This window comes from Lepidochelys olivacea (assembly GCF_965140295.1).
Source record: "Lepidochelys olivacea isolate rLepOli2 genome assembly, chromosome: 3".
NCBI lineage: Eukaryota > Metazoa > Chordata > Testudines > Cheloniidae > Lepidochelys > Lepidochelys olivacea.
In genome coordinates, this window is record NC_140413.1 from 115,678,996 (window position 1) to 115,703,160 (window position 24,165).

A 24,165-nucleotide genomic window follows, 5' to 3' on the forward strand; every position below is an offset into this window, starting at 1 on the left:
TGTGTTTTTGGTGTTAATGTTGCTTGCAAGAGATGCACACAAGAACTCTTGACCAAGTGATTCATGGCCAAGTGATTTTATATTAGCACTTTTCACAAAGGTGAAGTCCAGATGTCCTAGCCAAATTCAAAATTGCATCACGAGATTCTGCAGCCTAAATTCACTCTGCAGTTCCTGTAGGAGAAATTATACTTAACTTTCCTTGCTAAAATTGCCTACTGTGGCTGATGTAAGACAACTATCATGTTTCACCCCAGATATTGCTGAATTTTGATGGTGGTGAAACTTATGTATACATTTAGCCAATTACTTTAGAATTCTTGAGGGTAAAAAGCACCTTAAAAAGTTGTCCTCTGCGTGGTAATGTCTGGTATTAATGTTAACCTTGCTGGCTGTCAAGACAAGCTAATAGAGGTAATGATTTTTATCTTACTAGCCCAGCAAAAGAGTTCCTGACTGCCAAACTAATCTTAAATATTTTGACTCTGTATGTGTTTCACCTTTTTTAATATACCACCATATGAAAACATTAAGGTTTGAGTCTAAAAAAATGAACTCAACACCAAAGAGGCTTTATCCATGCACTAAGATAAGTGTAGAAGAAGTTCTTATCAATTCCAATAAATAATATAGTTTCATTCATATGTGAAATTTTCTGGGGTCTTTTCTTTCATCACAGCACTTGTGATTGATGAGGATGGAATCATTGCCTTTCTCTGCCACAACATAAACATGAGAGGATGGAAATAAGGCTCCTTTTTGAGGATATGTTTTATACTGTATAGTAAAACGAGGCTTTGACTCATGTTTAAGCCAACCACTCTACCACTCACACACAAAATCCTCTGATACATGTGAGAACTCTCTCAGAATGCATGCCCGCTGGCTTGCCCAGGCGTATGGGTATGAGCCCGCATCCCACGTTAGTGCATGTCCAACTCTCAGGAATCAGAAGCAATCTTGTGGTTCAAACACAGCTGCTCAGTTTTTAACCCTTCCTTTTTGTGTGGACTGTACAATTTGTAAGCACTGTTAAGCGTAGCTTGTTGAAAACCTGAGAATATGCCCACCCCCCTTTGTGCTGGTAACTGGCCAGAAGAACACACCAAGATTCTGGTCAATATTTAGTTTGAGAAGAGCAAGATAGGCCCTGCCTTTAGCAAGAGTACAAGAAAGAGACATATTTACACAGATACATCAAAGAGGTTGGCAGAGCTGAGGATCCACTGGAGCAGCAACGAATGCTGGGAGCAAGTCAAGCACCTCAGAACCATCTACCTCAAAGTGAAGGATGTGAACCGTACTTCAGGATGCTCTGTGGCGCCCTGCTATGAGGAATTTGACTGGATGCTGGAAACAATGCCAAGTGCAGCGCCCACAATGCTGCATGACAATGTCCTGAGCAGGGACAGCATGAAGCTAACCGTGGAGGCTGAGGCAGCACTGGAAGCGAGCTTGCGGCTGCCGAAGGACACCCCTGAATGGACTGTGTGGCTGTTGCCAGGCCCAGATCAGGCTATGCGGACAGACCAGCTATAGGACATCCTGAGCCCTTATTTGGAGGAGCTGTTTGGGGATGGCCCCCAAATGGCCCACAGATGAAGCAATAGCAGTAGCCCTGGAGCTGGAGCCTGGTATGTTGCGACTTCCTTTTTTAAAATGTTATTGTTAGTAAGAATGGCACGGGCTAGGCCTCCCCAAACCTCATGCCACCGGTGGGAGGAGCGGGCAATGCCGGATTACCTCAAGAGGCCCTGGCCAATTTGGGGCACTCGGAAAAATCTCCCCCACCACAGCCCTGGGGATGGAGGAGCTCTCGCTCCCTGCTGCGGGCCCTCAGGCCGCAGTGGGAGACAGAGGTTTTCCACTCTCAAGACCACACCGGGGCGGGGGGTGGGGGTTGCGGAATGGGAAAGGGGATCTGGGTGGGATCTGATATGGGTTCAAGGATATGGAAAAAAATTAAATTTTTACTAGATACATGCTTATTGTTTGAAAGAGGGATTGGGGTATTAGCCTTAGTTAGCATTGATTCATATTTCCACATGTATGGCTTTGTTTATGATTCCACTGTGCCAGAACGCCCTCCCTGTATAGCTGAAGTGTCCAAAGATGCCTTGATTATCAGTCTGAATGACAGTGGTGGATGTAGTTAGTCTCCGGGGCCCTTTCTCATCTGTGCAGGAATGCAGGGTGGTTGTGAAGGGATTATAATACATCTCCATCCTACATCAGCATCTGATTGATTTTGCCACAGATTTTCATCCATTCCTGGCAGCTGATGCATGCAGCCTTCTCATGGAGTAGGAACAATTAAATTCTGGGGCAGGGCATACTTATTATGGCCGCTTCTGACACTCATGACCCCCCTCCATTCTGAGATGTGCTGGCCAGTCACCAGATGCCAAAACAACTTCTTTGTATAGATGGATGGCACTTCTTCACCGGCCTGGAATAGGAGTTCTCACCTCCAGCCAGGCTCCTCTAGCAGATTAATGTCTTCCAAAGCTTGTCTTGCCTGTAAGGATGGTAAAACTGAACCTAGGGTCCTTCGTAGGAACAACCATCCTCCCATGGGAAACAAATGTAATGAGATATACATGATATTATTATGCTAAATTTTCCATAACATGTCTGGGTTTGGACCATGGCTTGATGGAGCTTCTGAACAGGCTGATGAATAAAATAAAACTATATTATAAAAAGTATCAATCTGTGACTTTGCAGTGATACTCTCCCCCCAAAAAGGTAGAATTCCCCCACCCCGTCATGGTCAGCCCGTAATGTGCTCTCTCATTTTCATTGGCAGGCCCTTCCACCTCTACCAAGCAGAAGCAAGGAAGCAGGAACCTGGAGAAGCAGACACTCAACCTACGTGGGAGAAGGAAGAGAATCCATGATTCATAGAAGGTTAGGATTGGAAGGGACCTTAGGAGGTCATCTAGTCCAACCCCCTGCTCGAAGCAGGACCAATCCCCAATTTTTGCCCCAGATCCCTAAATGGCCCCCTCAAGGATTGAACTCACATCCCTGGGTTTAGCAGGCCAATGCTCAAACCACTGAGCGATCCCTGATGAACTGCTGCAAGACATTTTGACCAAGGCAGACAAACAGATGGAGTTCCTGAGAGAGAGAGCGAGAGCGAGAGAGAGGAGATGAGGTTGCAGAAGGAGAATGAGGCAACCCATCATGAGGAGAGAATGGCCTGGCAGTTCCTGGAGCCTGACCAGAGTTTGAGGGAGGGGGACAGAGCGCGGCAGAAGGACCTTTTTGAGACGTTGCCTCACTCTCTTGGCCACCAGGCATCAGGCCCACTACCAGCTCCACTGCCAGCTGCAGCTACTGTCCAAGATCCCCACGCGGAGGAGTCCCGTCCACGCTACCGTGTCTTGCAGGCTATGCAGCCAATGGATAATTCTGGGGTTGGCTGGCCGTAACCCAAGCAATGAACAGCTTATGGAACAATTCAATGTGCCCTGTGCAACTGTCCACCACTGTGCAACCAAGACCTGGAAAATGCTCCAGAAGGGGCAAGGAAAACAGGCGCACAGGGGACATGCAGTCCCACCAGCAGTGAGATGTAATAGTGGCACCATATATAGTGTGGCATTTTTGTTGCTTTGGTTGTTTATTCTGCAGTTTTTTTTAGTTTTGCTGTCTTTTGCCACTTGCTGGCAGGCAGTCTGCCTATAAGATTTTTTAGTTGTTATTTAAATGCAAACCAAACACTTCTATTTGAAACGTGTAAACAAGAACAAGTCTCAAGGTTACTTGAACAATCTATTACATTCAAAATATCAAACTCCATGTGAGCAGTACATAAGCTTTATATGGAGCTCATGAATGGGTTTTATTAAATTCATAAGCTGCATTGGCCCCAAAATCATGGAATATATGTGGGATGATTTAAGTGTGGGATAACTATGCTACTTCATTCTTCCTCATCCATAGCATCCTGCAAACCCATTATGTGGGTGCACAAGACAGCCCTGGTTTCCCTTGCACATGGGGATCCCAGCCTCATAACGATAGGTGCACTCTCTGGTTGCATGTACCATGGCCTCAATTCACCAGTGTCTTGAATCCACATCTGGCAAAATTATTTTCCTTTCTTCTTGCAGACTTTTTGCAATGCATTGGAGGCCATGATAATGAAGACAGCATTGGCAACACTGACATCCGAAGGCAGCTCCATCGTGATTTCAACCTGCCAAAAGTTCATTCTGCCACTGTCCTACAGCTATTGAGTGTACAACTGAACTTTCTTTTATCTCTGAAGACAGGGTATGATTTCATGAGCCATGGCAGAAGGGAATATGCGAGTCCCCCCAGTAACAGTGGAGACAGAAACTCCATTTACAACAATCTCAGTTGGAGGGAATAAGGTTCCTGCTTGTCCATGAAGGTAAAGTCCTGAACTCCAAAATCCCTGGCATCATGCATCCTGCCAGTTGGTGTCCATGAAACAACCTCTGTGGTCAACCAGGGCCTGCATAGTAGTAGTACGCTTTGTAGATACTAGCACTGAATGTCCACCAGCATCTCATAGAATCTCTGCCTGAATTGGGATATAGGATGAAACGAGGAGTAGGAAATTGTTTTCCATCAGTGCTGGATTCATGGCCTGTCTCTGGTGACAAGGAGTATGCAGATCTGAAATGTCTCAGCTGGGATGTGTTGGCTAGCTAAGGGCACTTCTGGTCAAGTGCTGTGGGATAGAGAGACTGGTTCTCCCACAATACACCATGAAGCAAGCCCTAGAGCACCTACAGCTAGAAAGGGTGCTAAGAACCTTGGGATACGCCCCCAGAAGCCATAGTGTCTGACACGTGTATACCACAGTATGAATGTGCTGGCACAGGTATCTGGAGTGTATAGCACTGCAGTGTGGATGCTCAAAGGTGAACTTGGAAAGAATGGGTTTGAAAGTGTGGGTCACATGGACCTGGGTTTATATGCAGTGTAGACATACCATGCAAGTCTTGCATCTTTAGAATGCTCTTCCCCAAGAGATAGAGCACATCAGTGGCCTCTTTCCAGGGAAAACTAAAGCTTTTTCATTTTTTTTTTAATGTGTATGGATTTGTAGTAACTATTATTGAAGAGGACACAGGTATTACTGATAAATAAAAATTTATTTATTTTTTCAATTGCTGTTTCAGGTATCTGTTTTGTCTTGGGATGATGGATCCCATTTGACATTATTGACTTCAGTTGTATATTTACTAAGTGCTTAGAAGTCTTCAGGTTTAAATCCCAGTCAAAAAACATTTTATTCTGAGAATGTCAGCCCAGGGTATGTCAGCACTACAGTGGTACAGATGCAGCTTTGCAGCTACATCACTATAGAATAGACACTACAGCAACAGAAGGGGGGTTTCTGTTGCTGTAGTAAATCCAGTCCCTCAAGTAAATCCATGTCTAAAAGAGGCTGTAGCTTTCTTCCGTCAATCTAGCAATGTCTTCACTGGTGCTCAGGTCAGCTTAATAAAGTTTCTGAGTGTGATTTTTTTTTCACACCTCTGAGCAACATATCTCTGGTCTACACTATGCGGGTGGTCGAATTTAGCTGCATTAGGTCGATTTAAAAATGACTGTGTCCACACAACCAATCCCGTGCCATCGACCTAAAGGGCTCTTAAAATCGACTTCTGTACTCCTCCCCAATGAGGGGAGTAGCGCTAAGATCGACCTTGCTGGGTTGAATTTGGGGTGGTGCGGATGCAAATCGACGGTATTGGCCTCCAGGAGCTATTGCAGAGTGCTCCATTGTGACGGCTCTGGACAGCACTTTGAACTCCGATGCACTAGCCAGGTACACAGGAAAAGCCCCGGACCTTTTGAATTTCATTTCCTGTTTGGTCAGCGTGGTGAACTCAGCAGCACTCAGCGGCACAGGTGACCATGCAGTCCCTCCAGAATCGCAAATGAGCTCCAGCATGGACCGAAAGGGAGACACTGGATCTGATTGTTGTATGGGGAGAAGCATCTGTGCAGGCCGGACTCCAATCAAAAAGAAGAAATGCAAATATATATGCCAAAATCTCACAGGGCATGTTGGAGAGAGGCTACAACAGGGACACACAGCAGTGCCGTCTGAAAGTTAAGGAGCTCAGGCAAGCCTACCAAAAGACAAGGGAGGCAAACAGTCTCTCCGGGTCACAGCCCCAGACATGCCGCTTCTATGATGAGCTGTATGGCATTCTAGGGGGGGACTGTACCACTATCCCACCACTGTCCATGGACACCTGCAAGGGGGGAGTCTTGCAACAGGGAGGAGGATTTTGTGGATGAGGAAGAGGAGGAGGAGGAGGAGAATACGCAGCAGGCAAACGGTGAATCCGTTCTCCCCGGCAGCCAGGACCTTTTCATCACCTTGGAGCCAATACCCTCCCAAGGCGGGATCCCCGACCCTGAAGCCGGAGAAGGCACCTCTGGTGAGTGCACATGTGTAACTACAGCACAGGGTTTAAAAGCAATAGTGTTTAATGTTTGATTTGCCCTGAAGAATTGGGATGCATTTTCAGCCAGTACAGCACCAGAAAAGTCTGTTAACGTGTCTGGGGATGGAGCGGGAATCTGCCAGGGGCATCTCCATGAAGCTCTCCTGGAGGTACTCTGAAAGCCTTTGCAGAGGGTTTCTGGGGAGGGCTACCTTATTTCGTCCTCCACGGTAGGACACTTTACCACTCCAAGCCAGTAGCAAGTATTCTGGAATCATTGCAGCACAAAGCATGGCAGCGAATGGTCCTGGGTTTTGGTCGCATTCAAGCAACATTCGGTCTATATGTTTCTGTGTTAGCCTCAGTAGAGTGATACCATTCATCGTCACCTGGTTAAAATAGGGGAATTTTTGTAAGGGAACAGTAAAAGGACCCCGTTCATGCTGGGCTGTTTGCGCTTGGCTAAAAGGGATCATCCCAGAGAATAGCCGTGCAGTGGGGTGGGGAGGGGTGAAGGTATCATCCCGGAGAACAGCCACGTGGTGGGGGGAGGGGAGAAGGGATCATCCCAGAGAATAGCCACACGAGGGGTGGGGGGAAGGTGTGTGCTGCACATCCACCCGAAAACCACAGCCCCGCCTTTTAAATGTGAAACCCAACCCATTGCTTGCTCTGGGAAAGGAGGGCGCTGCAGTTTGAAAACATTCCCACATTTTGTGAAGGCGTAAGAAGCCAACCCTGCGTAACAAAAGGCTTACCATGGCTGCCTGGAAACCGAATTCTGTTGCCCAGCCGTGTGTGTGTGATGTGTCACCATACCGGCAGGCGCTCAATATAAAAGGCAAAATGCGACCTTGTACCTAAAGCACATGTGCTGTCTGCTGTGAATTGCTTGATTCACTGTGAAAGAGTATCCCTTTTGTTCTCAGAAATGTATCATCTTAAATTTTACTCTCCCTTTTTATCTCCCCCAGGGGCAAATGTTTCTACACTCCTCCTATCATCTCTGTCCTTTAGGTTATCGCAGATTAGAAGGCGAAAAGAACGCACTCGCGATGACATGTTTGCCAAGCTCATGCAGTCCTCCCGCACTGATAGGACACAGCTTAATGCATGGAGGCATTCAGTGGCAGAGGCCAGGAAAGAATTAAGTGAGTGCAAAGAGCGGAGGCAGGACGTGATGCTGAGGCTGATGGGGGAGCAAACAGACATGATGAAGTGTCTGTTGCGGGAGCAAACAGAGATGATGAAGCCTCTGTTGGAGCTGCAGGAAAGCCAACAAGAGCACAGACCCCTGCTGCATCCAATGTATAACCACATGCCCTCCTCCCCAAGTTCCATATCCGCCTCACCCAGATGCCCAAGAACACGTGGGGGGAGGCTCCGGGTACCCAGCGACTCCACTCCAGAGGATGGCCCAAGCAACAGAAAGCTGTCATTCAAACAGTTTAATTGTTAGTGTAACTACAATAAACAATGTGGTCTTGTCCTACCCTCCTTCCCCACCCCACCTGGGCTACCTTGTCCGTTATCTCATTTTTTTTAATTAATAAAGAAAGAATGCATGGTTTCAAAACAATAGTTACTTTATTTCAAAGGGGAGAGGGTGGCTGGCTTACAGGGAATTAAAATCAACAAAGGGGGTGGGTTTGTATCAAGGAGAAAGACACACACAACTGTCACACTGTAGCCTGGCCAGTCATGAAACTGGTTTTCAAAGCCTCTCTGATGCGCAGCACACCTAGCTGTGCTCTTCCAATCGCCCTGGTGTCTGGCTACTCAAAATTGGATGCCAGGAGATTTGCCTCAACTTCCTACCCCACCATAAATGTCTTCCCCCTTACTCTCACAGATATTATGGAGCACACAGCAAGCAGCAATAACAATGGGAATGTTGATTGCGCTGAGGTCTGACTTAGTCGGCAAACAGTGCCAGCAAGCTTTTAAACGTCCAAAGACACATTCTACCACCATTCTGCACTTGCTCAGCCTATAGTTGAACTGCTCCTTACTACTGTCCAGGCTGCCTGTGTATGGCTTCATGAGCCATGGGAGCAAGGGGTAGGCTGGGTCCCCAAGGATAACTATTGGCATTTCAACATCCCCAACGGTAATCTTCTGGCCTGGGAATAAGTCCCTTCTTGCAGCTGCTCGAACAGCCTGGAGTTCCCAAATATGCGAGCGTCATGCACCTTTCCCGGCTATCACACACTGATGTTGGTGAAACGTCCCTTGTGATATACCAGTGCTTGCAGCACCACTGAGAAGTACCCCTTACGGTTTATGTACTGGTTGGCAAGGTGGTCCGGTGCTAAGATGGGGATATGCGTTCCGTCTATCGCCCCACCACAGTTAGGGAACCCCATTGCAGCAAAGCCCTCCACTATGACCTGCACATTTCCCAGAGTCACTACCCTGGATAACAGAACGTCAATGATTGCATTGGATATTTGGATCACAGCAACCCCCACAGTAGATTTGCCCACTCCAAATTGATTCCCGACTGACGGCTAGCAGTCAGGTGTTGCAAGCTTCCACAGGGCTATCTCCACTCGCTTCTCAACTGTCAGGGCAGCTATCATCTTGGTATTCCTGCGCTTCAGGGTGGGGGAAAGCAACTCACAGAGTTCCAGGAAAGTGGCCTTATGCATGCAAAAGTTTCACAGCCACTGTGAATCATCCCATACCTACAACACTATGCGGTCCCACCAGTCTGTGCTTGTTTGCCTGGCCCAGGATCGGCGTTGCACTGTATCAACCAGCCCCACTGCCACCATGATGTCCCAATTGCCACAGCCTGTGCTTTCAGGAACATCTGTGTCCATGTCCTCATCAAAATCCTCCTCGTGCTGACGTCCCAGTTCTGCGTATAATCCAGGATAATGCGTGAGGTGTTTACAATGCTCACAACAGCAGCAGTGACGGTGAGCTGAGTGGGCTCCAAGCTTGCCGTGGTATGGCGTCTGCATGGGTAACCCAGGAAAAAAGGCACGAAATGATTGTCTGCCGTTGCTTTTATGGAGGGAGGGGCAACTGACGACATGTACCCAAAACCACCCGTGACAATGTTTTTGCCCCATCAGGCATTGGGCGCTTAACCAGAATGCCAATGGGCAGCGGAGACTGCGGGAACTGTGGGATAGCGACCCACAGTGCACAGATGCTAGCCACAGTAGTGAGGACACACTCCCCTGACTTAATGCGCTTAGTGGGGACATACGCAATCGACTGTATAAAATCGATTTCTAAAAATCGACTTCTATAAAATCGACCTAATTTCATAGTATAGACATACCCTTAACAAGTTGATCTAAGTTTTAGGTGTAGAGCAGGCCTCAGCTAGCAGCTTAGTGACCATACTGAAAAGCAAACCTGGTCCTCTGGTGAATTTGCTGTGGCCCCTTCTGTTCAAGGGAAGTGTGACCAAACTCAATTTATTGCCAGAGAGTCAGCCTGTAAATAATGGCATGCTATAGTTGAGGCCAAAAATGTGATAATCTGAAAGATAAAATCTAATGAGATGAATATATTTTTATTGTGTTTCTGGAAAAAGTAAATAAGATTTCCATAAACAAGTCTCCGTATACGTTGCTGGTAGAACTCCAATTTGTAATAAATCCACACTGTCTGAATTTTTAGTAGTCAGCAAAAACTTTTCTAATCTGTTTGTAACATCCTGTCAAAACTTCTGGCAATCAACTTAAAGAAGCAAAAGTGGTACATTGGAGGAACAAAGGTTTTGGACTCTCTCTTTTTATTAGTAAGAATTATAGTTCCCCTTTAGAAGGAAGTTGGCATGCTTTTCAAAGAAGTCAAAATGATGTCTAAAAGAGGTCATGCAAATCCCACACGCCCCCCAGCATTATGTAATAATTAAAAAAAATAATAAAAACAAAAGCCAAACTAATTGTTCATCCAATGGGAGCTGGGACCTTGTCCAAATGGAAAGCTTTCTAAATTTCAGAAAAGGGATTATAGGTTTATTTTAGACTTCAGCAAAGTGTTCTTGATTTGAGAAAGGCTTACCAATTGACTTTTATGAGCTGAAAGTCAATTTCTGGTGAAAATGACCTAGAAGTCTAATTGTCTCAGATGATCTCAGTTAAACCTAACTTTTTCCTCGTGTAGCTTGAGATAGAAGTTGGATTCTTCTCCAGTGAGTTCCCTAATATCCTTCATCCATTGCTCCTCTTTTTAAATCCATGGGTTATTTTTTAAAACGGCTAAATAAGGAAAGGAACTTTCTTTTAAAACATGTTTCTCTGAACTCTTTCATTTGTTCTAAATTTGTTTGAGGTCACAGATATCAGTTTGCTTTGCCTCTAGATGGTATAGACTTCTGAAACAACTGCACAAGTTTGAAAAGAGGTTTTTGTGGGAGATAAATAATAAACATATACGTGAAATATTTTGATTAAATACATATTTGTTTTCCTTCTTTTGGCTTAGCCAGATAGGACTAACACACCTGGTGCCTAATCATACTGAATTTGGTTTTGTTCCTTTATCTAAGAAAGAAAATTGCTGTAGTAGGGGAAAGGGAAGAGAAAATCTATCAGCTAGAGTTGGTCAGATATACTTTGCCAAAAAAATGCCTTTATAACTGCATGGACATTGTCATGGGAGAATTTCCATTTTCTTTTAAGTTTTGTGAGTATTCAATGACTATCTGTAAACCAAACATTTTTTCCAGTTGTTGACAACCTAATATATGACCATTGAAACTATGATGTTTTCCCCTAAAACATAAAAAAAATCATGGAAAATTTGACAAAGTTTTAATTTTCCTTCAATTTTTTTGCAAGGAATAAAACACCAGCTCTAGTATCAATTTTGTGTATATTTACATCTTCAATTTAGATTCTGTACCAGTTCAGTGTTTTTAGTATACTTTTATAAGTGAAGACAGGTTTGGTATATATGCTTTCTCTACTGATAATGGCGTTAGCTAGACTATTTTATCACTGTCAAATGAAATATGCTTAAACTCACAAACAACATACATTAGTTCTTTAATGTTACAGAGTGAGTGATCCCAAAAAGAATTTTATTCCAACACAGAGTACAAAAATAAACACCAGCAGAAATTCCAGTTATGGTAGAATAAGCTTTCTTGATGCTTTTTGAACCAATGAATTTTTGAGTACTAACATACACATTCTTCCTCTATTTTTCCAGCAGCACCAAAGAATGCTGATCCAACTGAGCTTTATGTTTTTAATCCCTTTAAGCTGTAAGTGTTTTTACTTTCAAAACTTGTATTACTTTGGGGACTCAAATTTTCTGATGGCTGTTCTCACACTCCTCTATAGTAATAATTCTTAGCACTCATAACCTGCAGATCTTCTAGCACTTCACACAGGTGAATCAGTATAATTGTCTGTTTTACAGAAGAGGAAGTTGGGGCACAGAAAGTAAAGTGACCTGAATAATAAATGAATGACTGAGTGTAACATGCCCCACAGTACAATCTGGACGGTTGAACAGCTGTGTCCCTTTAACTTTCTAGCCTGGGGTGCCTTTTCACTGCTTTGCTGTCAGAACAGCCACTCCTGGCCAGCTCATGCACAGTCCCTAGCATGTAAAATCACTCCCAGCTAAATTACATGAATGTTCTGACCAGTCAATCATGAATTACATAAATGGTGACAACCACAAATTCCTAGTCCCAGCTTTGTCCCCCCAGAGATGTCCATTTTGTATTGCTCAGTACCCTCCTGAACAGTACAAGCTCATAGAAAGTCCATCATTTCATCAAAGGAAAATAATATGCACAGGCCTTGTTATCCAAAATGGAGTTTCCCACATACTTTAATTCAAACACATTGGTTAAGATAAAACAATAAGATAAGTTTATTAACTACAGAAAGCTAGATTTTTAAGTGATTACAAGTAATGATGCATAAAAGTCAGACTTGATTACAAAGCAAATAAAAAGGAAAAAAGCACAAGCTAATATGTAATTTAACAAGATAAGTTAACTGAAAAGCAAAAAGATTTTGTTTCACCATATGCTTACAGCTGTCTGTACTGGCTGAAAAGCCTTCCCGCCTGGACCACCCCTACCACAGTTCAATGGTGCTTTCTTTGTCTTTTGAGAATTGTAGCTGCCATGAGTAGAGACGGGGGGGGGGGGTGAAGGAGAGAGAGAGGTGATTTGGAGGCCACTCATTCTCATTCTTATACCCCTCTCCCCAATTTGAGGATTACCCCCAGCTGGAGTGCAGGTGATAAGTAGTTTCTTGTGAATGTAAGGTTTGAACTGTCCCTGTGATGAAATGTAAATTTCTTATTTATGCCTTCCCCTGCTGGAGAGTGGCTGCTTAAATGGATGATAGTCTTTTAACACCAGGCTGGGTGTTGGTCTGTCCTTTGTTTCTGATAAATTAGTTTGGGCCATCTTTTCTTAAACTTGAATCATGTAACAACAATGTGATACAGTAGAATCTTATAATTTTACCTATTATGTTGATAACACATATTTTACCAGGACAATAATGTTCAGCAGATTATGAGTTTTCAAATGATATCTCACAGGGCACTCTTTGCACAAAATTTATCATAAGTCTTGTAAAAGTAGTGAACATAGTGGCACAGACTGTCACACTGAGCCAGGCTAGAACTCAAGTCTTCTGACTCCCAGGCCAGGGCTCTGTCCACTGAACCATACAGTCTCACTGGAATTGTTGGAGAAACTCTGATATGTCTATGATCATTTATGTAGTCTCTTATTTTAGAAAGTACAAATATAAACAGGTTTTGAAGACAGATGCAGCTATCTTCACATCCCCATGCATGAGATTTTGGTTTTTAATATTTTTAATTTCTGATATCCTGTAACTAGTTTTATCTTTTCCCCCATCTTCACCCTCCAAAGTCTATTTTCCTTTGGATAATATTTCATATTTTGATCTTTTGTAATAGAGTTCAAAAATTAGTGTAATCCTATTGTCACAGTGCCTGGAGTGGCTCACAGCAGAGTGTGCCAAATGCAGATCAGACTGTTAGAAACCAGAGCAGACACCCCAGACTGGTGGTATATTCTATCATTAGATTTCACCAAGCGTGTAACGATAGTGTACTCCTGGATCACTATATTAGTTTTCCCATGGAGTCACAAACAATCCACTTATGCTCTCTAGCTTCTCTTTACCATCCAGATAAACTGGACTTTGCGATATAAAAGGTTATTAAAACCAAAATCACATACATTAGGTTCTTCCAACTCTGAAGGATTGATCATTTACCCCAAGTCACTCAGGACCTTACCAAAAACAATGCTGTATCTAATTCCTTTAGTAAACTAAAACTAAAGATTTATTAGCTAAGAAAAGAAATGAGAGTTATCGAGAGGCTAAAGCAGATAAAATACATTACAGTTGGATCAGGGTTTATTGTCCGAATGATAACAGAGGTGTAGTAGTCTGCCAGTCTCTTAGAGTCTCTTCATAAGTTCCCCACGGGTTCCTAAAAATGGCTTTGGGGAACCTCTGTCTGTTATCTGGAACACCTGCTGATAGCACTGAGATGAATCAGATAAAAATTGCTCAAAGGCTCCAGTATTTTATAGGTCTTGTTCACAGGAAGGCAAGCTGACAGGCACCTTCATCCCAGCATAGGCTCTGATGGGTAGCCAATGCAGACAGGGCTTGCATTGTTGCTTTGAAGTTAGCATACTGAGTCTTTGGCCTTGGGTCACCACATCAAGGACTACTTGCTTTGAAATTAACATTCTATTTCCTATACATACACAAGTAATTTGGTTACAATGATATAATACAATTGCCAACTACTCATTACAATAGAAATAGATAATTTAAAGCAATACAGTTAACATTCATTTGGTTTTCAGGAAGTTCACATATCAAGCAAATTCTCATCTCAATGCTAACATATATCACTGATCTAGGGCTAATTAAGCATAAGGGTATATATACACAATGCAAATCAACAAGTTACAGATACATGAAGACAATAGTGGTAACATTACTTTGAACTATTCCAGCAGATGTGGCTTGACCCCACTATAACGCCTCTTGGCATTCTTTTGCTTCCCATCTGCACAAGTGAGTTGATACTCTTAACAGTTCTTTGAGGTTGTGAGCTGGGCCCCCTAGCTATCAGTGTCACACCTATTAAATGAGTTTTGTTTCCAGAGGTACCACTCCACTGCTGTCGGGGAAGGAGGGACTGAGTTCAGATTTAAGAATTTTATTAAAATGATGTTAAAATAAAAAGCAAACGGTACAGAGTTTAAGCGTAGAAGTTTCTGGTTATCAGGGAATAATGTACAGATTATCAAGGGGTGCGAAGTTTGGTTTAGGATTGGATGGCGTAAGGAATACTTAATCTGCAATATCCCCAATTGGGGTTAAAAGGTTAACAGGTCAAAGTACAGACATTGAGACATGAGGGTATGTTGTTCATATAATGGCTATGTTCAGGTGTGGAGTATAATGAGTGGATATGATGATGAGGATGTATTTACCCTCATTTAGTGAGATTTAATGTTCAGCGACAGGTTTCAGAGTAGCAGCCATGTTAGTCTGTATCCGCAAAAGAAAAGGAGTACTTGTGGTACCTTAGAGACTAACAAATTAATTTGAGCATAAGCTTTTGTGAGCTACAGCTCACTTCATTGGATGCATGCAGTGGAAAATACAGTGGGGAGATTTTATATACACAGAGAACATGAAACAATGGGTGTTACCATACACACTGTAATGAGAGTGATCAGGTAAGGTGAGTTATTACTAGCAGGACAGAAAAAAACAACAACAAAAAAACACAAAAAACCTTTTGTAGTGATAATCAAGGTGGGCCATTTCCAGCAGTTGACAAGAACATGTGAGGGACAGTAGGGGGCGGAAAATAGACATGGGGAAATAGTTTTACTTTGTGTAATGAGACATCCACTCCCAGTCTTTATTCAAGCCTAATTTAATGGTGTCCAGTTCGCAAATTAATTACAATTCAGCAGTCTCTTGTTGGTATCTGTTTTTGAAGTTTTTTTGTTGAAGAATTGTGACTTTTAGGTCTGTAATCGAGTGACCAGAGAGATTGAAGTGTTCTCTGACTGGTTTTTGAATGTTATAATTCTTGACGTCTGATTTGTGTCCATTTATTCTTTTACATAGAGACTGTCCAGTTTGGCCAATGTACATGGCAGGGGGGCATTGCTGGCACATGATGGCATATATCACACTGGTAGATGTGCAGGTGAACGAGCTTCTGATGGTGTGGCTGATGTGATAAGGCCCTATGATGGTGTCCCTGAATAGATATGTGGACACAATTGGCAATGGGCTTTGTTGCAAGGATAGGTTCCTGGGTTAGTGTTTTTATTGTGTGGTGTGTGGTTGCTGGTGAGTATTTGCTTCAGGTTGGGGGTTTGTTCACTGAGTTTATGGTTCCAGTTCATATGGTCCAATGGAAAAAGTCTCTCAAGCCCTTTCTTGTAGTTGATGCATGATGTTGTTCCAGCTCACGCCTCCTGGTACTGTCAGTGGCTGGTGATGTGTTCGATGTAGATGTCCCTGGACCATTGGATGGTGTCTGAGACCATGAGGCGCCGCATGAGCCGTGCGTAGTGTTGACCGATCCCACAGGTCCGCAGCACATTGTTGTTGCAGGGGCCCCAGGTGCCCAGTTCTCCGACGATCAGGGCGTCCATCTGCACCTCGTAGCTCTTTGCTCTCAGGGTGTCGGCCAGGAGTGTGTACTTTTCCAGCTTATGAGCTTGGGCTTTGGGAAAGGCCGGGGTCCTGTTCTCAAAGGAGACCGTGACATTGATGAGGTTGATCTTTTTCTGGGCCTTCTCAGTGACGACCATGTCAGGTCGAAGCTGGCTGTCGGTACCAGGGATGGTGCAGTTCATGGCGACCTCCCCCAGGTGCAGTGCGATGGCTTTTACCAGGCACTTCTGGATGGTGTTCTGGTGCAGCTGCCAGGCTCTAGAGTGGGGCTTGCAGCTGCACAGGACATGGGGCAAGGTCTTGCTGGAGTAGCCACACTTCCTGCAATGCTTGTCTCGGTTCCTGTGGCAGACGGCTCCGTTGAGCGGGAAACAGTTGAGCCCGGCACAGTGGATGAACTGCCAGTTGGTGAAATAGGTGAACCTACCCCCTGCGAGGAAGTGGTTGCTGGCATCCCACTTGCTGGTCAGCTCAAAAGCTTTACCCTGGTCCGGTTTACGCTTCAGGGTTCCCACATACAGTGAATGGATGGCTACCTTCAGGGTCTGCTCCAGCATGCCCCTGGCGCTCAGGGTGATGATGGTGTTGTCGTTGGACCTGATTTGCGGAACCAGGACTCCCAGCTCCTGGCTCTCCTCGCACCACTCCCAGTGGCAGCCCATGCGCTTCCCCAGGCGACGCGTGGCACTGTGAGTGCGGGACCACAGTAAAGCGATGTCGCTCCTTTCCTGTCCGAATTCGCCATCCAGGGAGCTGCTCAGGAAGGTGGCAATGTCTTGGTTGCAGGGGGCTCTGCCGATCCGCTTCTTTGTCACGTCACAGAGGGTGTTCGCCGCTATGTTCCTTACCGTGGCATAAATACCAAGGGCGTCAGGTGAGATTGTACTCAGGCAGATAGACTGAGGAGCCGGCTGTGCGTCTGTGGACTCCTGCTATTTTTAGGCACAAGCTTGAGCATAGCTAGCATGGGTACGTCTATGAAAGCTGGGAATCACACATCCCATCTGAAATGTAGACACACCCTAAGAAGGCTGGATGGGTAGAGAAGCTGGCAGTCTGCTCCAGAGGAATGCCTGAAACCTGGGGAACAATGGCCTTTCTGAAACCCTGCGAAGGTGGAGAACTGTGCTAGCCCTAGACCATAGGATGGAGTGAGATAGAGGAGCCTGATAGGGTTGCCAATTTTTGTTGGACGTATTCCTGGAGATTTCATCACATGACAATCTTCAATTAAAGATTAATTCCTGGAGACTCAAGGACAATCCTGGAGGGCTGGCAACCCTAGAGCCTGAGTACCTATGTGAGGATATTGCATCCTAACTGAGGCTCACCTATGAAGGAGAGGGGTGACCAACTGGACTTTGCTGGGGCTGAAGACTTAGTTGTCTTTATATTTATGTTGGATGTGTTAAGGGACTCTGTGACCCAGAAAGGGGCAGACTCTTGAATTGTCTTGACTGCAGGGTTGACTACAGCTGAAATAGGCTGAAGAACACAAGAGGGAAACTGACACAGCTGCAACAATGCCACATCCAGCATGAGGGGGCATGCCGTAGGGACACCACTTTGCTATAAAACCACTGTTGGTTTTATTAAGGGCCTTTCATTTTTCTTTTACTTTTTAAGCCCAGGATCTGTCAGGGCTTGTGGTTAAAAGAGGAGAAAGCTTTGGTATTCCTGGTTGCAGTTGAGTGATGCTACTTAGGACTTACCTACAGGAGTGTTGGCATCATGTTATCCAGAAGAAGAGATACCTATAGTAACTCTTGTTTCCAACTGTATTGACCGCACAGAGCCATGCTGTAGGAGTCCTGTTCCTTGATACACAACCAAAAACCATTTTAAAGATGAAATAGATTCCTCAATTCCAACGTTATTGAGATGGAGAGCATAGTCAATCCCACACCCACTAACAGTCCCGCGATTTTTTTTTACCTTCAGGAACTCTGTTTCCAGCTGGACTCCAATGTGGAGAATCAGTTGCATAGGGGGCAATGTAGCTGGAGAACAGGAATTACTATAGGTCAGGGGTGGGCAAACTTTTTGGCCCGAGGGCCACATCTGGGTATGGAAATTATATGCCGGGCCATGAATGCTCACAAAATTGGAGGGTGGAGTGCAGGGGGCGAGGGGTGGGGATAAGGGGTTGGAGGTTCAAGAGGGTGCTCTGGGCTGGGACCGACAGGTTCAGAGGGTGGGAGGGGGATCAGGGCTGGGGCAGGGCGTTGGTGCATGGAAAGGGGTCAGCAGTGCAGGCTCCTGGTGGTGCTTACCTCAAGGAGCTCTTGGAAGCAGTGGCATGTCCCCAATCTGGCTCCTACTCAGAGGCGCGGCCAGACAGCTCTGTGCCCTACCCCGACTGCAGGTGCTGCCCCTGCAGCTCCCATTGGTCATGGTTCCCAGCCAATAGGAGCTGCAGGGGTGGCGCCTGGGATGGGGGCAGCGTGCGGAGCCCCTTGACTGCCTCTGAGCGTAGGAGCCAGAGGGGGGACATGCCGTTGCTTCCAGGAGCCACACAGAGCAGAGCGGCGCAAGCCCCAGACCCTACTCCCTGGCAGGAACTCGAGGGCCGGATTAAAACGTAGTTTGCCCACCCCTGCTATAGGTGAATAACCACCTTTTCTCCATCCTGACATTACTTCCACAGTGCCCTACTACAGGACACTAGCTTGTGGTGACTTCACTGAAGAGCCCTGTTAGCTGAACAATAATTGAAGCACTGCTCTCCCAAACTCATGGGTTAATTTTAAGAAAAGGCTAGGATGGCACTCTTGCATGGCAACTTTTTTCATGTTGTAGGAGTCACAGCTGCAATATAAAAGTGATAAATGACGGGGACCATAAATTTCACAATGCACTTGCCAATAGGGAAGAAAGTATGTCTGTAGAGGAGCATAATCTTTTTTAAATTTTACCTTAACTGTTGGCATCTATCCTGAATTTTCTGTGAAGCCCTAATTTTGTGTCATATGTCCTGCAAGTCTAACTTAACTTTAAACAACCCAAAATTTTACTTAGGATTGGGAAACCTTGTCTGCATTTATCACAGTATGCTAAATGTTAAATTCCACAGGGCAAATCTCTGAAATCTGAATCCAATTCCTGCTAAAGTAAATGATTGTCTTTTCTTTCATCTAAATGGGAGTTGATCTGGTCCCTAAACAAGAGACGTGGAACCATAAAGCACATTACAGTGGTCTAATTTACTTGTGCAGTAAAAGGACTTGTAGTCTATATCCAGTCAACGTAGATACTGCTAGCAAAACACTACTGTTTACTGTTTCCATGTTGATTGAATGTTCAGATTATATAGGCCTAAAGTATAAATATAATTTGAGTGGCTTCTCAATAAGAATATAAATTGCTATTTTTATTATGAATCATCTCCTACACACACATTGTTTTAACTTGCTAACCTCAGGAGCTGTCAGGGTCCCTGGTAAAAATAGAGCTTTGCTATTGCTGGCTCTATACCACTCCGATGTCAGTTCTGTAGCCAGCCAAAACCATGATAAAAAGCAGTTCTTGCCACAGTATAACCTAATTTTCCCTGTTCCAGTGTAGACAGAGATGAACTATACAACCATACTATAAGCCACTTTTTCCACTTGGGACCCGAAAGACACCCAAACAAAGGAGTGTATCATTTGGATAATGTCAAGAAACCAGAGATGGTGGTGGTTGATAGCGCTCAGTTTGAATCACTGATCAGAGTGGGGTTTAATGCTTGCATCTGGGTATGTCTGTCTTCTCTTTCCTGAGCTACAACCATCCTTTTTCATGTATTTAAATGAAAGCTGGGATTTTCATGAGAGACAAGATGGGTGAGGTAATATCTTTCATTGGGTCAACTTCTGTTGGTAAGAGAGACGAGCTCTCTTACTTACACAGAGCTCTTCTTTAGGCCATGAACCTAAAGCGGGGCCTTGTGAATCACCACCATTGCACAGCTCCCGATACAGAGCAGTTGGCAACACAGTTGTCTTGTATGACCTGAGACAAGAGGGATAGCTCAGTGGTTTGAGCATTGGCCTACTAAACCCAAAGTTGTCAGTTCAATCCTTGAGAGGACCATTTAGGAATCTGGGGCAAAAATTGGGGATTGGTCCTGCTTTGAGCAGGGGGTTGGACTAGGTGACGTCCTGACATCCCTTCCAACCCTGATATTCCATGAAAGCCGTGTTTACGGATCAAGGGCACCTGAGGCCAAAAAAGCAACCATCAGATTGTCTAGTTCCATGTTTCTCAAATGTGGCCATGAGGGGCCTTTTCTTGGGGCCACAGAGGTGATGGGGGGAAGGGGCCAAGCAGTGGTTGGGTGACAGAAAAGCTGGAAGAGCAGCCAGCCACCGTCTGTTCCCCACCTTCCCAGGGATGGTGGGATTGGACTTCAACCCTGGGGTGCTGTGCGGCAGGCTACACCCACAGGGCTTTGGGCTCCATTCCCTGGCTGTTAGGTGGTGGGCTGTGGCTTTGAGCTCACCCTCCCCAATTGCCCCTGGCCCCTGCTGCCTCCCCTAATGCCCCACTGCTTCTGTAACACTTTCCCATCCAGAACTTAATTTTTCCCAGGTCTTGCCAGGAGGGAGCAAGTCTGCCATGAAAAGTAGTATTTGTATGTTTGTTAATATCGCTTTTCACAGTAGACTTACTAGTTAGCAAGCCTTAAATAAATAAACCCAAACAAAGCAAAAGAAACAATAAGGAAAAAAGACAAGAACATACAAAGCGCCTTCTGTTTCTATTCTGCTTAGGCCCCTAAAGACTAGAGTACATTACTTTTATTACTGAGTGTGAAGTGAGCTGGAGCTCCCGAAAGCTCATGCTCAAATAAATCGGTTAGTCTCTAAGGTGCCACAAGTCCTCCTTTTCTTTTTGGGAATACAGACTAACAGGGCTGCTACTCTGAGACCCCTACAGAAACACATTACCATGATCTGACATGTATACGTGCACATTAATTTGTTTTTCCTAAAGTTAATTAAGTCTTTTAGGGAAATCTGTCACGGTGGCCACCAAAACATTTGTTGCGAGAACCCCTGCTCCAGCCTGCCCCGCTTCGCATCTCCGGCCAGTCGTCCACCCGCCTGGCCCGGCCACTGGCAGGGGGGCGCGGCTGAGGCCGGCTCTGCACTACGGCAGCGGCGGCGCCAGGTGGGGCAGGAGCACCCAGCGACCAGCGCCCCCTCGGGCGGCTGCGGTGCGCAGAGCAGCTGGGGGGCGCCTGGTGCGGGAGCTGCAGCTGCTCCGCTGCCCGCCGCGGGACCCAGAGCGCGGCCAGCACGCGCCTGAGGCCGCGCGGCCCGCGGGGAGCCCCGCCTCGGCCACGCCGACAGGGCAGCGCGATTTGGACACTTCTCGCGACAGCGGCGGAAGCTCGGCCTCCTCAGTGTACGCGTCGCCATGGCGACCGCGGCGTGGGTGAGGTTCGGCGCTGCTGGCTGGGGGCGCGAGGACAGAGCGGCGGGGCGGGTTCGAATGGAACGGGCCGGAGCAGATCCCCGGGGACCATGAGCAGCAGCAGCGACAGCAGGTCGCGCGCAGGGGCCGCCTGCTCCCGGCTCATTGACGTGACCAGCAACGCGGCGCTGCTGCCCGACCCCCCCGCCGCGGAGGTACGGAGCCGCGTCCCTGCCCGCTTTGCACTGGCTGCGGGGCAGAGCCGGGCTTGGACGCAGCGTCCCGCCGCCTCCTGTTCCTATCACGCTGCGCTGCCTGGGGCCAGCACCTTGCTCTTCTCTGCGCTCAGCGTCCCCTGTCTCCGAGATCTCACTGCTCCGTGGGGTCCTAAGGCTGGCCAGGGGGACGCTTCCTAGGCAGGCTGCATGTGTGTGGGGGGGTGGGGATGGACTGAGCAGCCGGTCTCCAGTCTAGTTCCCTGGCCCTAGCCCGCTGCAGAGCCGCGTTGGCAGGCACCCCTCCTGGGAGCTTGGCCGCCTAGTTCCAGGGTGCCCCCCTCCCTGTGCCAGAACGAGGAGTTTATGCACAGTTGCGGAGTCATACTGTGAGTCAGAAGAAACCTTCCTAAAGAGCACCAGGAGTGCAGAGAACAAGAGGTGGGAAAGGGCTTTAGGGAGCCATCGCTGGGGCTAGGGAGCTGGGCTTTGACTGCAGGGGCCTGGGGACCTGAAGGTAGCCAAGTGCCCGGCTGCTGATCAGTGCACTCTAGCACCCCAGGCTTGCTCCCAATTGCTGTGTCTCTCCCCCCCCCCCAACAGGTGTTAGGTGGTGCGTTCCTACCTACAGTGATGGAAAAGCTGTGCCTCCGCCACAGGACTGTGCCCATAGCTATGCCCGTAGAGTCTCCATAGTGTAAACGTAGTCTGAGTCACAGGTGGTGCACCAGAGCAAGCAGCTGCTTCTCCTTGGAGGGAGGCACAAATTGGGCTGGGGAGCAGAACCAAAGGCCAGAGCTGAGCAGCAGAACTCCTGGCTGACTCTGGCCTCTGCTGCATGCAGGTCCTCAGCCTCACTGTAGGGTCCCAATGAGCATCCCAACCTCCTCATCCCCATTTTAACTAATCCTTTACTAATCCAGCACCTTTTGTCACATGATATTTACTTAAAATATTTAAATAACCCCACAACCCTCCCAAAATTAAAAAAGGCGTCAACCTGCAGTTCATTGTAATTTTATGTTCCTTTCAAATACGTTTCTATATTTGCTGTATGCAGCTGTGACACCTAGGTTTTAACCCTTACTCTAGTCAGGATGAGTATACTCACTCTCAGTTGAAGACCTGTTACCCCTTTATTGCCTGTGCCATTTCTGAAAACCATTCTCCATCCTGACTCTTATGATGTGTGCTCCCACCTATGCCACATATTTCAAGGAGTGGCTTTTTTTAGTCTCTGGAAGATCTGTGGGTTTAAGAGGTGTAACAGCAAATGCATCCATGTAGATGATTTCCTACAGAAAGGAGGTGAGATAGACTGAAGATCTTCTGTACACACTACTAACATTATACTCCTTGCAGATGATTGACCTTGCCTAGTTTATCTCATGGTAAAACTACAATGTCCTCTCTCCTCTGGGATTTTACAGTGGGGTTGCTAATGCATATTAATTATCATGTGGCAAAACACACCCTTGTTTAGCAATGTAGACAAAGCCTTAGACAAGAACATGCAATCCAGCTCACCTAAGAGCTGATAGAAACCTTACCTGTTCTAGTGACTCCCTGATGTAGTGGTTCTCAGCCTGTGTTCCATCGCATAAGAGGATCTGCAAAGACTTTCTACAGATCCTTGGCAGTTCCAAGGTTCATATTTTTGTGTGTAGAATTTCTTTGCCTCTTTTCGAATCCATCCCTGCTTCTAGATACTGCTAAACCAGCATTTCTAGACTCAGTTCACTTTTATCTCCAGTTTTAAAATATACTTTTGGAGAATTATTTCATTTTTTTCCCCACTGGAAGCCTCCAGATTGATACATACATCAGGAATAAAAAAAAATAAATAAAAAAATCTCCAGTGAAGATGCTCTTGAAGTCAGTGACAGAGGATTTACAAACTTGGGAAAAAAGCTAATCCTTGATTTTAACACCAGCAAAATTAGAAGGGAGGAGGGTCTGTGCAGTTTTAATGGCAATTAATGTGTTTGAGATGGGGCATGAATTTTGGAAAAGTTTGGGCATAGTTTCTTCAAGTTCAAGAAATTCTAGTCTAGTGCCTTCATCCTGATGTTTCCAAGACAGAATGGCTAATTTCTAACTGCCTCAAAGCTGTCCTATTGATCTGTTAGCCAGTTTTCAGACATTTCAGAGGAGAAAAAAAGATAGCTTTTTATTTAATTGCTTGTTTCTGTGGAGGATTAGTGACATTAATTTTAATACTTCAAAATGCAACTACAAGTTCCCTTTTTGTTTCAGTTTTTAGTTTCACCTCATCATTTTGTCAATTTTAACAGCTGCATTACTTCATATACTACAAAGCAGTAGAGATATTTGGTTCAACGATTTAAATAAAGTCTGACTGATCATTAAAACTTATCTTTACAAATTCAAGGACAAAAATTTTTCTTATTA

General features: G+C 45.7%; 2 protein-coding genes across 5 annotated transcripts in view; one reads left to right on the forward strand and one right to left on the reverse strand.

The window, feature by feature from the left end:
- The window catches only part of LOC311517377 (coiled-coil domain-containing protein 170-like), a 133,831-nt gene that overhangs the window by 33,121 nt on the left and 76,545 nt on the right, over positions 1-24,165 (forward strand). Inside the window, exon 1 of one of the 4 annotated variants that reach the window (XM_084622154.1) lies at positions 21,263-21,753. The exons of 1 other annotated variant lie outside the window; for it this stretch is intronic. In XM_084622154.1, coding sequence (XP_084478280.1) covers positions 21,649-21,753 — 105 coding nt within the window. In that variant the 5' untranslated portion in view covers positions 21,263-21,648. Of the gene's footprint in view, positions 1-21,262; positions 21,754-21,823; positions 22,195-24,165 lie in introns of those variants that run through there. 2 more of the 4 variants (XM_084622151.1, XM_084622152.1) reach the window with 2 other exon arrangements.
- LOC311517380 (uncharacterized protein) lies at positions 11,719-23,400 on the reverse strand. The gene is made up of 2 exons (XM_084622167.1): positions 23,304-23,400; positions 11,719-17,070 (listed from the first exon to the last, which is right to left on the reverse strand). Exon 2 carries the CDS (start codon positions 16,798-16,800, stop codon positions 15,946-15,948), a length of 855 nt encoding a protein of 284 aa, XP_084478293.1. The 5' UTR covers positions 16,801-17,070; positions 23,304-23,400; the 3' UTR covers positions 11,719-15,945.